The following is a 14,539-nucleotide window of genomic DNA, read 5'->3' as shown; positions in this document are numbered from 1 at the left end:
AGGATCAGCACCTCCAAATCTGAGGCCATGGTTCTCAGCCGGAAAAGGGTGGAGTGCCCACTCCGGGTCGGGGATGAGTTCCTGCCACAAGTGGAGGAGTTCAAGTATCTCGGGGTCTTGTTCGCGAGTGATGGGAGAAGGGAGCCGGAGATCGACAGACGGATTGGGGCTGCAGCTGCAGTAATGCGGACACTGCACCGGTCCGTCGTGGTGAAGAGGGAGCTGAGTGTAAAAGCGAAGCTCTCAATTTACCGGTCGATCTACGTCCCCTTTCTTTTTTTTTTTTCTTTTTTTTTTTCTTTTTTTTTGGCCTGTCCCGTTTGGCTCTTTTGCCATCAGAATTGTTGTCTAAAGGCAAAGAAAGATGCCCAACGGATTTACTTTACCAAATTGACCATCCCAGCCTTGCCGTAATGGTCCATTTGATTCCCTTTTATTGTTCATTTTATTTTCACTTACTGAATACGGGACAGACTTGACTGGGGGAAAGAAGGGGAGAAAGAAAGAGGGAAAGAGAAACAGCTGAGAAGAGGGATGGGGGAGAAGGGCAAAAGACAAAAACCAACAGAATGAGCAGGAAAAAAAAGAAGAAAAAAAATGCATATATCGATCACCTGGGTCACCTGCTGAGAAAGAAAAAAGAAAACAAGCAGAAGAGAACAAGAGTAATAGAATAAACAACATCACAATGATATATGGGAATATGACAGTAAATACTAAATATTAAACATTATTGTGCAGCACATAAGATCAACAGAACACAGTGTGCTTTGAGGTAGGAGCCAAAAAGGGTGTAGTTTGTGGGTGTGATCACCCGTGTGTACACCTGTGAGCATGGACGCGCTTGTTTGTTGTTTTTTTTTAAAAGGTTCCTTCATGTAATGATCTGCTAGAGGGTGTGGGGGGGCCACAGCCCCGTCCTCCAGGGCATGAAGGAGGTATGGAGGAGATCAAAACTCCAGACATCCAGAGGCCCCCAGAACACAACAGACCAAGGAAGACCAACAGAGGGGCAGCCGCGCCACTGTCCCAGAAAGAGCTGAGGAGAGTCCCAGATGAGGGCTCACTCAGCAGCCGCGGAGCAGAAGCCAGGGGGAGTTGCAGTGACGCGCCCGTGAGCTCCGCCGGCAGCCAGCCGTGCCTGAGTGACCGAGCCCCAGGCCAAGAGGCCGGGGGCACCCCACCTCCGAAGTGGCCTCGCTCGGGACGATCTACGTCCCTACCCTCACCTATGGCCACGAGCTGTGGGTAGTGACCGAAAGAACGAGATCGCGGATACAAGCGGCAGAAATGAGCTTCCTCCGAAGGGTGGCTGGCCTCTCCCTTAGAGATAGGGTGAGAAGTTCGGTCATCCGGGAGGGGCTCAGAGTAGAGCCGCTGCTCCTCCACATCGAAAGGAGCCAGCTGAGGTGGTTCGGGCATCTGACAAGGATGCCCCCTGGGCACCTCCTGGGTGAGGTGTTCCAGGCATGTCCCACCGGGAGGAGGCCCCGGGGCAGACCCAGGACACGCTGGAGAGATTATATCTCTCGGTTGGCCTGGGAACGCCTTGGTATTCCCCTGGATAAGCTGGAGGAGGTGGCTGGGGAGAGGGAGGTCTGGGCCTCTTTGCTTAGGCTGCTGCCCCCGCGACCCGGCCTCGGATAAAGCGGATGACGATGGATGGATGGATGGATGGATGGAGATAAAGTGGGGAGACCGTGGCTTAGGCGGTTGGGAAGCGTATCTGTAACCGGAAGGTCGCCAGTTCGATCCCCGGGCTCTCTATCCTGGTCATTGTGTCCTTGGGCACGACACTTTACCCTACCACCTACTGGTGTTGGCCAGAGGGGCCAATGGCGCAATATGGAAGCCTCACTTCTGTCAGTGTGCCCCAGGGCAACTGTGGCTACAACCGTAGCTTGCCTCCACCAATGTGTAAATGCGAGAGTGAATGAATAGTGGCATTGTAAAGCGCTTTGGGTGCCTTGAAAAGCGCTATATAAATCCAATCCATTATTATTAAGTGAAAGAATGTCTTTTAATGTATCCAGGATGACTTTGGCCCTCGGACTATCGGTCTTAGCGTTGAAGGGTCGCCCTTTCAGGTAAACACTGACTCTGAATGGGGCATGACAGATTTGATGTTTCTGATGCCATTTGTCCTATGACTCATTTACTGGTTTAGTTTTACAATACAGTACGGTAATAGTTTGGGAGCTCTGCATAAAACAATAATCACAGTTAAAGACCAAAAATCTGCTCAAAATGTTTTGATGAGTTGGCTTGAAGATGCTGTATTATAGGCTGGTGCTTGAATGAATCTTTACCTTTAATTATGGGTTGTATATTGTTTTCTTTACTGTCATTAAGTTCCTAATAACCTGTTTGTAATATAGTTGGACTGGTATGATTGTGCATGTGCCGATTACACTGAAAAACTTTAAAATTTTAAAGTTTTCCATGCACAAAATCACTCGAGGGACTTTTCTTTCTTTATGGGGAAAGATCACCATCTTCAGGCCAAGAAAAGTAGTAACATAAAGACACTGATAGACTCATACACTGTGTGGCTTTTAGAAGAAATGAGACAGAATTGAACATTTTATGATTTTATTTCTCAAATAAAGGTAAAAGTACAACAATAAATTAAAAAATATATATCTTTGGGTATCAATGTTAATTTTTATGACACATATACACAAATAAAAACAATAAATAGCTAAATAAATAATATTTACATTCTTCATTTACAGCATAGGAAACATGGCTGCAGGTGCTAAACACTGTTGACAGAGACCATCTTAAAGCCTCTGATGGTGACATTCATATTTGTGAGCCACAGGCTGGCTTGCAGCATCTTTTCTCCCACCATGTTGGGCATGAACGGGATTGGCTGATCCACTCTTCCTCCTGGAGGCAGTGGGGGCATCCTGCAGGAAAATGTAGAAAGCTTATTTTTAAAAAATGTTTGCAAAACGTAGAAATTTATTCCAGTAACTTAGAGTGGCTGACTACAATAAACGTCCTGTCACTTTGCATCACGCCTCTAAGCAAACATTCAGTGATTATCCTGCTATGCAGCCATGAACATATACATGCATAAAACAATGTAGATTAAACATTGGAGGGAAAAAAAAAAAAAAGGGAACAGGAAACAGGAAGCTGAGACGATATATGATCTGTATCAGAAGCTGTGACCGCGCTGCAGGACTACAGATGATACTGCTCCGTGTCACATCAACAAACATCCACAGGAAATGTAGTGAAGCACTCAGTGGTGAGATCATTATCCCCTCCTGTGTCCAGGGTCAGGAAGACTAGCACTCCCTGACAAGTCAACATTCTCTCAAGAAAGACAGTGTTCCTTTCTGCACTGCACAGTGACACTCCTCTATTTTAGAATTCCTGTCATTAGCAGGCATTTATGGCGTTCTAAAGTCCCTGTGGTGTCTATTAATTATTGCCCATGAGACAAAAAAATCATTCTTACCTGAACTGAACTTTGCCTTGGAGCAGCCCAGCCCCAGCTACAGTCAGTACTCCACTGACTGGGTGAGAATATGGGTTGATGAAGGTCACTAGGGCAGTCTGTTCGCTGTGTTGCTTGATGGACTTTTCATCTGCAACCTGAAGGACAAACACATTAGTAAACCCAGAACATTTCCTCAAGTTCTCCATTATATAACTTTAAGCTAATAAATATGACATAACATCTGCTGTCTGCAACTCATACTTGTAACTATATGATTACATTTTTATTCAAAAAGGAGAAATATTATAGAAATTTTCAAAACCACCGATGCATTTTTTTCACAGCTGGTGCATCATCAAATCAGATATGAAAATCCTGAATGCCCTTTAAATACTTTCTTATAATATTACATAGCAACCTGTACTTGGTATCAAAGCATTGGAATTTGTGCTCAAAGACATAAAGTTTAATTAATTAATTTGTTTAAAGAAGTTTAAGTTGATGGATGCAATAAGTCTGTATGTGAGAAACTTTAAGGAGGAAATATTGAGAATTTTTGTAAAGTACCTGTATGATGAGCTGTGGACTGGTGATGTTGAACTCCTCTGAGCTCAGGACTCTCTCCTGACTGGCAGTATCCTCCACAACAACTGCAAGGTTGATCAGGTTATCCCCTACCACGTCTTCATACTGTGCTAGGGGGATCTTCTGCCTCACTACCTTGACTGGATAGAGGAAGTGACACAGAAATTAGGTTGTGTTAAATAAATAGTCAAATCCAAATAGATTAAGATCTGAAAACAACAACAGTCCTTCAAAGGTGACTATTTTAGTTGTAGATGAGAAAAGTAAATGTACCTTCCATAGGTGCAAGTTGTAAGACACCGTGGTTTTCCCAGAAGGTGTCCGAGGGGCTGTGGTTGTATTCTTTTGCCTGGGCATTGAGGTGAACCTCCAACATCTTGGCTACATTCTGCTTGTTCATGATTTTCACGCTGAAGCTGACAGGCTCCCCAACAATGGGGAATTTGTCCAGGGTCAGGAAGACTAGCACTCCCTGGGATGAACCTGCTGAATAAACATGAAAAAGTCCTCATGAAGAGATATGTTTATAAAGAAATCGGTATAAACTCTGATGAATACATTCAAAACTACAAATTACCTCTTCTTAGTGTTGAGTCACCTGAACTTGAAGAGCTTCTTGATGAAAGTGTTGAAGTTGGGCCTGTGTTATAAAGACAGAAAGACAAATGTGAGTATGTGAGAGTGCTATTATTTCACTTTATCACTTTAGTTCAATATATCACTTCATTAAATTGCATAATGTGCAAATCAATGAGCAGAATTCTAGTTTTATGGTCATACTTTTGATGTATTTGTAATCTCCTGTGATCTTTTGCAATCTGGGGAACCCAACAGCCTTAGTGCAGATGAGGGAGCCAACTCTCTCAGTGTCTTTGCTGAACCCGAGCACCTGACCCTGGCCCAAGATGATTGTATGGATATCAGCATTCACACTGGCGTAGACAAATGGGACATCATAGAACAGGTCCACACGCTTGTTCTTTATTGCTTTGACTGGTGCGGGGCCACAGCAGTACACTCCTGTGATGATGGCAGAAACAAGACCGTTTTGAAGAAGTTCACAAAGAATTAAAGAGTGGAAGAAAAAGTTTAAGAACTTTTTTTAGCACACACCTCCACTTCTCTGCTGAGGAGTCGGGTCAAGAACTTGCCAGCCATCCATTCCAGATTCAAGATCCCGACGAGTCATCCAGCACTCCACCCAGACATGGAAGTTCCTGTTAAAGTCCAACAAAAGATAAAGTTAAGCATTAAAATGTCATTAAAGTCTTTAAAGTAGTTAAATAATACAGTTTATAAGCAAAATATAAAACTGACCAGATGCTGTCTTTGGTGCGGTTTAACTTCTGCCCTGTTGCGCTGTAGTATTCCTCAATCACCAGGTTGCCATCAGTGTCATGGGCAGAGTTGAAGTTTGTGATCACACGGCAAGGAATGCCAAGAACTCTCATAACTGAAGCACAATTGATTTAAAAAAAACACTGTTAAAATATTTGAACACTGTCATGGAAAAAATGACTCGGTGTTAAAAAAAAAGGAATGAAAACACTTTATTATGATAGCATCATTTAGAACAACTGATTATCAAAGACCAGAATTACATGATCTAAGTTACTTGCTTTTATAAGGTTTTAAAAGATGAAGATATAAGCACCTGTGCACATGACAGCTGCAAAAACCCAGCACTGTCCATACTTGACTGGGCTGTTACCAGACTGGTTCCACTTTCTCAAAATGTCCCCACTCCCAGTCCACATGGAGGGACTGACACCTTGTTTGAAGTCGCCTGTCCAGTTCCCCTTCAGCACCCCACGGTCATCCTCACTGTTGATCTAAACACAAAGCACAACTTAAGTATAGTTTTTACTGTTTGCACAGCACGTGCCAAAGATGCCAAAACAGGTTTGGGCATCCCATAATTTTCCATGTTGCCTTGGCAGTTTTACAGTAATAATTACAGTGTTGCTGCATGTGACATTTAGTGTTCAGAACATTGAAGGCTGTGTCTCTTCATCGTGTCAATGTGCAGAACATAGTGTCCCAGGTTAAGCCCAAGCTTGTTTAACAAGTAGAAATGATGCTCATGTAATAGATTGTAAACAAGATCCAAAAACTAATGTGATTCATACAATTTGTAAAGCTAGTTAATGTTGAATTTGTGTTGCTAGACAGAATCTGTTGACACTCACCATGGCAGACACAACCCGGCTGAGGTACACGGGGTTGTTTCGGTTCAGGTAGTCCATCTTTCTGTTCTTTTTGTGCTGAGGGCTGACTTGGAGCAAATTCAAGCATGCCTCCAGAACACCAGACTCATACTTTACAAGCAGAAAAAAGAAAAGAGAAAATTTGAGTACATCCTGTTAAGCAGGTGGTTTGAAGTCAGATTTAAGGTCAAGATTTTACTATGTGCACACATACTTTAAGATGTTTTATCTCATTGATCCTCCAAAATTTGCACATTTATTCATTTTCAACTATTGTTTTGAAGAATTATTAAAGTGAACTGAAAGTGAACACTGGGAATCTTTCAAAACAGTGTTACAGAGAATACGATCTTTATGCACTTTGATAAAGCATAATACACTCATACATAATACCTCATTTAAAAGGCACATCTTCTGGTAATACTTTTTTTTTTTGAGTTGCTTAGTGTTCAGTTTGCGACTTTCTTACCTGATCAAAAGACCACGGTCTTTCAACAATGTTTGTCCCTGATCCCATAAACAGCAACCCAAAGTCACTCTGGATATATTCTTCTCTCTGATCCTCAAATGGGATGTATACTGTATCCTCTGCAAGAAATACATCCTGCATTTAGAACCACACAGTGTACTAACATTTTCAAGTCATGCTCAATTCAACATTTTCAAAGAGATTTACAGATCATCCAGTCCACGGACCTATATAGTACTGTAGCAGATACTTAAAAATAAGTAATTAATAATTTATTATGTATTCTACAATAATGTAATTTTCAATATGGTTTGTGTGTTAGGCCACACAAACCATATATGTATTCTGATACATATATGGTTGCTGCAACAAGCTACCAAAATAAATCTGATTCTCCAGCACTGATACTTTGCTTCACTTACCAGAACACCAGGGGTTGCAGAGCAGGATGAAATTGCCATATGCAGAGCTTTTCTTGCCATCCTGAGTAAGCACACACAGCTGAAATCTGTAGGAGCCGACTGAGGCAGAGGCAGGAGAGTAGATGTAGATAGAAGGTTTCAGAGGGTTCCACTCCTCAGGGTCAATATAGGCATTCCAGCTGGACTTGGAAGAGCTCTTGGAGAAGGTTACAGGCATTACTGCGTACAGGTTACCTGATGGGAAAATTGAGGAATGTTAGAAACACAAGCAAAAGCCTTAAATTGTGGGTTAGACCACTTGTATACAAAAGCATCCATGCAATATACTCAGGAAAGTACCTAGCATGATTTTCACCCTCAGAGTATTGATCTTAGGGTTGAAGGGTCGCCCTTCCAGCTGAACGCTGACTTTAAATGGGGCTCCTCTCCGCACCACCAGAGATTTGGTGTTCCTGAAGCCATTCGTCCTATGACTCTCAAGGTTTTCTGATTGTTCCAGGTCAACATATTTTATCCTCAAGTCTGCAAGTTGAGAAAAAGAAACATTAAAGACTGTCAACATCATACATTGTCTGTAACAGTAAAAGGCAATCACGCACAGCAGTAATCATGGTAATAATCAAATCATAATCAAAGTCTTTATCAAGAGTGAATTTGCTCTGTATAACAAATGAATAGTAATGAATAGTAAGGAACAGAAAAGAGTGAAAGAGTTTGCATTTCTGAAGATGAAATCTCACCTTCCATCTCTTAGTCTCTCTTTCTCACAGCAACGTTGTATGACTCCACTATCGCCCACTAAAGCTATATAAGCATTTTGCCCAACCCTTCTTAAGCATTTCAGAAGGCAGGGAGAACGCAGTGTGACTTTCTTGAATTGTTACCAAGGCCCGAGGCCTTGGGCAAGAACAGTACCTTTCAGTGTTAACAGATGCTAGCAAACCTGATTTTCAATGATTAATATCTGTCGCATAGACCACAAACTTTGATATTCCACACAATAGAATCTGCATTCAGACGTCATGTTATGACACAGGATTCAACTGAAGGATGATTCTATTACGTAAGTCCTAGATTTTGTTTCACATACAGGTCTGTTATCCAAATATTATTGTTTACATTGTGTTCTAAGTTTATTTGCAGAGAGGCTTTTTTCTGACGATTTTGAATGAATGACACTTGTTAACGGCTAGTTTGATGCACCCACTATTTGAATATGTGACTAATACGATATTACAAAGTTCTGCATATACAGTATGAGGTGGTACTAACTATTTATTTTGTTGACTATAAGGTTGAGTTGGATGTTCAAAAACTTGTGTGAAATTATTTCAGTTTTGTGACATGGCACGTTATCCTGCTGGAAGCAGCCAGCTGAAAATGGGCACAATATTGTCATAAAGATAAGGACATGGTTAGCAACAATACTCGGATAGGTCGTGCATTTAAACAATGCTAAACTGGTACTAAGGAGTCTAAAATGTGCCAAGAAAATGTCCCCCAGAGCTGCGACAGCCTGAAACTTTGATACAAGGCAGGATCATTTCTTGCTCTTATTGTGTTTAACCCAAATACTGTCCCTGCCACCCAAATGACCAGGCAACATTTTTCCAGTTGTCTGTTGTCCAGTTTTTGATGAGCTCATGTGAACTGTATATTCAGTTTCCTGATTTAGGTGACAGGGATGGCTGTTGTGGTATTCTGCTGCTGTAGCCCATCTGCATTAACATGTTCAATATACTGTGCAATCAGTGATGTTCTTTTGCATACTTTGGTTGGAACAAGTGTTTAACCTTTCAGTATGAAGCAGTCTGGCCATTTTCCTCTGACTTTTGACATCAACAAGTGATTTTCACCCTGAGAGCTGCAGCTCACTAGCTATTTTCTCTTTTTAGATGATTCTCTGTAATCCCAGAGATAGTTGTCCATCAGTTCAAGCACCAGTTTCTGAAAGACCAGTCTATTCACGCCCTAATAGTATTTAGCTTTTTTTATGCTTATATTTATAATCAGAGGTGGGACCAAGTCATTGTTTTGCAAGTCTCAAGTAAGTCTCAAGTCTTTATCCTCAAGTCTCAAGTCAAGTCTCAAGTAATGTCAGGCAAGTCAGAGTCGAGTCTCAAGTCACTGGTGTAAAAGTCCGAGTAAAGTCACAAGTCTGAAATTTTGAATTTCAAGTCTTTTCGAGTCTTTAAAAAAAAACGAAAAAAGAAGGTTGCAGTTATGCTAAATGTAAATATTGGACCATGTAATTTTTAAATCTGTGTTTTTCTCAACACATGACAAAATAGTGAACTTGCAGCTCAATTAAACTTAGCTCCAAGAATAATTTTCACCGACAGTTCTGAGATAAGCTGCATGTTATTCTTGGATGCGGTTGTAGGACCGGTGTTGTGCCAAAAAGTGATTGTCTGCCAAAAACTGATTTCCGGTATTTGCCAAAATTGATTGCTTGTATTTAAACTGCTATAAGTAACTTGTTGGGCTATAATATATGAAACAGATGTCAATTGCATCCCTCATGGATGACATATAGTCATCTTGAGCCACAAACAACATCCGTGTAACAAGGTAGAAGCCACAATCAGTTTTTGGCAGTGACTTTTATATAACCTTTATTTTTGCAGTTAAAAACAATCTCATTAACATTAAAAATGTCTTTTGTAAGAGTAAGTTGGCCAAGAGGACAGCAGAAATGGCAGCAAATATTCCAATAGTTCTTTAAAAATATTTTAAGTAGGGATAAGGGACCGGATTGGTTATAATGTAAGTACAATAACACAGAGTTGTGAAGATACTTGAAAAACTGATAATTTTTTAATTCTATATATAACCCCTTTGTAAACCCTGTTCACCGAAGTCTATTTACGAACATACATAAAGATATTACACGGAAAAAAATACACGGAAACATTGGAAATCAGTTTTTGGCAGACAATCACTTTTTGGCACAACACCGGCTTTAAAATCGCATGACAAAAATATCATACACATTAAAAAAAACTGCATCACCAACGTAGCCTGGACAACATTTGCTAGTTAGATGAAGTCAGCTATCTCATCGTAGCATGTTTATTTGCATATTTATAATCATACGGTTCTTGGAGTGAGCGCATACACTCATGAAGTTTAGTAACTTCAGGTCACTGCAACAAGCCCAGGTACAGTTTACCGACGGATGGGTACAGGACCTTGAAATGCACCGTGTAGAACGAAAGACCATCGTACGTATCATAAGTTTACCAGTCTCACAAATCGTCTTCATAAATACACATTCGTTAACCGTTTATTAATAGGACCTTTGAGCTCAACGGTAATTAATTAGTAGTAGAAATAATTTCTGGTACGCGTTACAGAAATGTAGCAGTGACAATAATACTGTATGCTGTAATCGTACTGGGCAATTAGTGATACATAAAAACTGTTTTATCCTGTGAATAAAAGTATATGTTTTTGTCAATGTACCATGGTAATAACAGAAGCGAAACGCAACATTGTGTCAGGACAATTCACTATTTATGCACATTAAACAAAGGAGCATAGCGCGACAATTTCTGTTCAGCGCCAGACTTGCTTGTAACCTATATCACCAATTATGTTAAGAAAAATGACGCATTAACTACAACAGCAAACTGACCTTCGTGTAAATGCTTGGAGCAGACTAACCTGGGAGCTGGAGTGTTCTGGGACGTTATATTTGGTCTTGAATGGCTGCAATCCAGTCGCGTCTTTGTTACTTCGGAAACATGGCTCAAACAATTTCTCTTCAACGACGTAATCCGATAACAACCGATCTCTTTACCCGTCGGCTTTCCGTGGCTGTCATGTGACCGGCTATTGCAGTTAATAGTACAACGGCTTCTTGACATTTTTGTGTTTCTTTTTATCGCTGTATAACTGATTTTAATTGAAAGCCTGCGTGCGCTAGTACCTCTTGCCACGAGTTCCCAGAATCCTTTGCGGTTCTACCCCTGAATGACGTCACATTTTCAATCTACATGTACATCTAATATACATGTTAAATTTTATATTTGGGGTGAAATATCAAGTCTTTTCAAGTAAACCGGTTCAAGTCCAATTCAAGTCCCAGGTCATTGGTGTAAAAGTCCAAGTCAAGTCACAAGTCTTAGAACATTTTTTCAAGTCAAATCTAAAGTCATAAAATTAATGACTCGAGTCTGACTCGAGTCCAAGTCATGTGACTCGAGTCCACACCTCTGTTTATAATACACATAGCATAATAGGAAAAGCTAAAAATAAAATTATGGCACAGTATTTTATTTTGAATTTATCATAATTATCACTTTAACACATTTTCTAATGGTTTTCGTAGTCTTCTTTTACATGGGCAGCCTCACTGCTTTGGGGTTGAGATAATAAAATATGAAAGATTTTATATCAAATGATTCCACTGAAAAAAATGTTCATCTAATTTAAAAAAAACTTTATGAATGAAACTCCCACACATGCTTTCATGCTTTGAATGAAAACACACACACACACCCCACTGTTTGCACATCATGTCCCAAAGATGACAAAACAGGTTTTAGCATTCCATAGATAATCACAGTGTTGCTGCATGTGACATTTTGTGATCAGAACTTTGAAGGAGGTGTCTCTTCGTCTTTTCAAACTGCAGAACACAGTGTCCCAATTCAAGAACATTTGAGCACATTCTGTTAAATGGGTGCTTTGAATTCAGATTCAAGGTCAAGATTTTAGTACGTGCACAGATTCTTTTAGATGTTTTATCTCTAATAAATAACATTTATCCTACAGAATTTGCTCATTTATTTATAAATTAACTCATTGAGATAAAGTGGGGATGAGGGGAATGACCCGCCAATTTCGGGGTCACCGGGGGCGAGGTCACTGAGGCAGTTAAACAACTCCTTGGTGGCAGAGCCCCTGGTGTTGATGAGGTCCGCCCCGAGTTCCTGAAGGCTCTGGACGTTGTAGGGCTGTCCTGGTTGACACGCCTCTGCAATGTTGCGTGGAGATCAGGGGCAGTACCTGTGGACTGGCAGACCGGGGTGGTGGTCCCCATCTTTAAGAAGGGGGACCGGAGGGTGTGTTCCAACTACAGGGGGATCACACTCCTCAGCCTCCCTGGGAAAGTCTATGCCAGGGTGTTGGAAAGGAGAGTTCGTCCGCTAGTCGAACCTCGGATACAGGAGGAACAATGCGGTTTTCGTCCTGGTCGTGGAACACTGGACCAGCTCTTTATCCTCTCGAGGATACTTGAGGGTGCATGGGAGTTTGCCCAACCAGTCTACATGTGTTTTGTGGACTTGGAGAAGGCATTCGACCGTGTCCCTCGGGGTGTCCTGTGGGAGGTGTTGCGGGAGTATGGGGTGTCTGGCCCATTGCTACGGGCCATTCGATCCCTATACAACCGTTGCAAGAGCTTGGTTCGCATTGCCGGCAATAAGTCGGACTCGTTCCCAGTGGGTGATGGGCTCCGCCAGGGCTGCCCTTTGTCTCCGGTTCTGTTCATAATTTTTATGGACAGGATTTCTAGGCGCAGCCAAGTGGCGGAGGGCTTTCGCTTTGGTGGCCTCAGAATCTCATCTCTGATTTTTGCGGATGATGTGGTTCTGTTGGCTTCATCGGGTGAGGGCCTCCAGCTCGCACTGGAACGGTTCGCAGCCGAGTGTGAAGCAGCGGGAATGAGGATCAGCACCTCCAAATCTGAGGCCATGGTTCTCAGCCGGAAAAGGGTGGAGTGCCCACTCCGGGTCGGGGATGAGTTCCTGCCACAAGTGGAGGAGTTCAAGTATCTCGGGGTCTTGTTCGCGAGTGATGGGAGAAGGGAGCCGGAGATCGACAGACGGATTGGGGCTGCAGCTGCAGTAATGCGGACACTGCACCGGTCCGTCGTGGTGAAGAGGGAGCTGAGTGTAAAAGCGAAGCTCTCAATTTACCGGTCGATCTACGTCCCCTTTCTTTTTTTTTTTTCTTTTTTTTTTTCTTTTTTTTTGGCCTGTCCCGTTTGGCTCTTTTGCCATCAGAATTGTTGTCTAAAGGCAAAGAAAGATGCCCAACGGATTTACTTTACCAAATTGACCATCCCAGCCTTGCCGTAATGGTCCATTTGATTCCCTTTTATTGTTCATTTTATTTTCACTTACTGAATACGGGACAGACTTGACTGGGGGAAAGAAGGGGAGAAAGAAAGAGGGAAAGAGAAACAGCTGAGAAGAGGGATGGGGGAGAAGGGCAAAAGACAAAAACCAACAGAATGAGCAGGAAAAAAAAGAAGAAAAAAAATGCATATATCGATCACCTGGGTCACCTGCTGAGAAAGAAAAAAGAAAACAAGCAGAAGAGAACAAGAGTAATAGAATAAACAACATCACAATGATATATGGGAATATGACAGTAAATACTAAATATTAAACATTATTGTGCAGCACATAAGATCAACAGAACACAGTGTGCTTTGAGGTAGGAGCCAAAAAGGGTGTAGTTTGTGGGTGTGATCACCCGTGTGTACACCTGTGAGCATGGACGCGCTTGTTTGTTGTTTTTTTTTAAAAGGTTCCTTCATGTAATGATCTGCTAGAGGGTGTGGGGGGGCCACAGCCCCGTCCTCCAGGGCATGAAGGAGGTATGGAGGAGATCAAAACTCCAGACATCCAGAGGCCCCCAGAACACAACAGACCAAGGAAGACCAACAGAGGGGCAGCCGCGCCACTGTCCCAGAAAGAGCTGAGGAGAGTCCCAGATGAGGGCTCACTCAGCAGCCGCGGAGCAGAAGCCAGGGGGAGTTGCAGTGACGCGCCCGTGAGCTCCGCCGGCAGCCAGCCGTGCCTGAGTGACCGAGCCCCAGGCCAAGAGGCCGGGGGCACCCCACCTCCGAAGTGGCCTCGCTCGGGACGATCTACGTCCCTACCCTCACCTATGGCCACGAGCTGTGGGTAGTGACCGAAAGAACGAGATCGCGGATACAAGCGGCAGAAATGAGCTTCCTCCGAAGGGTGGCTGGCCTCTCCCTTAGAGATAGGGTGAGAAGTTCGGTCATCCGGGAGGGGCTCAGAGTAGAGCCGCTGCTCCTCCACATCGAAAGGAGCCAGCTGAGGTGGTTCGGGCATCTGACAAGGATGCCCCCTGGGCACCTCCTGGGTGAGGTGTTCCAGGCATGTCCCACCGGGAGGAGGCCCCGGGGCAGACCCAGGACACGCTGGAGAGATTATATCTCTCGGTTGGCCTGGGAACGCCTTGGTATTCCCCTGGATAAGCTGGAGGAGGTGGCTGGGGAGAGGGAGGTCTGGGCCTCTTTGCTTAGGCTGCTGCCCCCGCGACCCGGCCTCGGATAAAGCGGATGACGATGGATGGATGGATGGATGGATGGAGATAAAGTGGGGAGACCGTGGCTTAGGCGGTTGGGAAGCGTATCTGT

The 14,539-nt window shown here is 42.9% G+C and overlaps 1 protein-coding gene across 2 annotated transcripts; it reads right to left on the bottom strand.

The window, feature by feature from the left end:
* Positions 1 to 2,575: 2,575 nt before the first annotated feature.
* Positions 2,576 to 7,958, bottom strand: LOC143418670 (protein-glutamine gamma-glutamyltransferase 5-like). 2 transcript variants are annotated; one of them, XM_076884296.1, is made up of 14 exons: positions 7,878 to 7,958; positions 7,477 to 7,659; positions 7,138 to 7,371; positions 6,716 to 6,834; positions 6,229 to 6,357; positions 5,694 to 5,871; positions 5,357 to 5,492; positions 5,153 to 5,256; positions 4,820 to 5,059; positions 4,617 to 4,679; positions 4,313 to 4,525; positions 4,022 to 4,179; positions 3,473 to 3,609; positions 2,576 to 2,912 (listed from the first exon to the last, which is right to left on the bottom strand). In XM_076884296.1, exons 1-14 carry the CDS (start codon positions 7,882 to 7,884, stop codon positions 2,759 to 2,761), a joined length of 2,055 nt encoding a protein of 684 aa, XP_076740411.1. In that variant the 5' UTR covers positions 7,885 to 7,958; the 3' UTR covers positions 2,576 to 2,758. The 2 variants fall into 2 exon arrangements, with proteins under 2 accessions (XP_076740411.1, XP_076740412.1); XM_076884297.1 differs by having other exon boundaries at positions 4,313 to 4,522.
* Between the last annotated feature and the right edge of the window lie 6,581 nt (positions 7,959 to 14,539).

The sequence above is a fragment of the Maylandia zebra genome, linkage group LG5 (genome assembly GCF_041146795.1).
Source record: "Maylandia zebra isolate NMK-2024a linkage group LG5, Mzebra_GT3a, whole genome shotgun sequence".
Lineage (NCBI taxonomy): Eukaryota > Metazoa > Chordata > Actinopteri > Cichliformes > Cichlidae > Maylandia > Maylandia zebra.
This window is presented reverse-complemented; position numbering and strand designations above follow the sequence as displayed.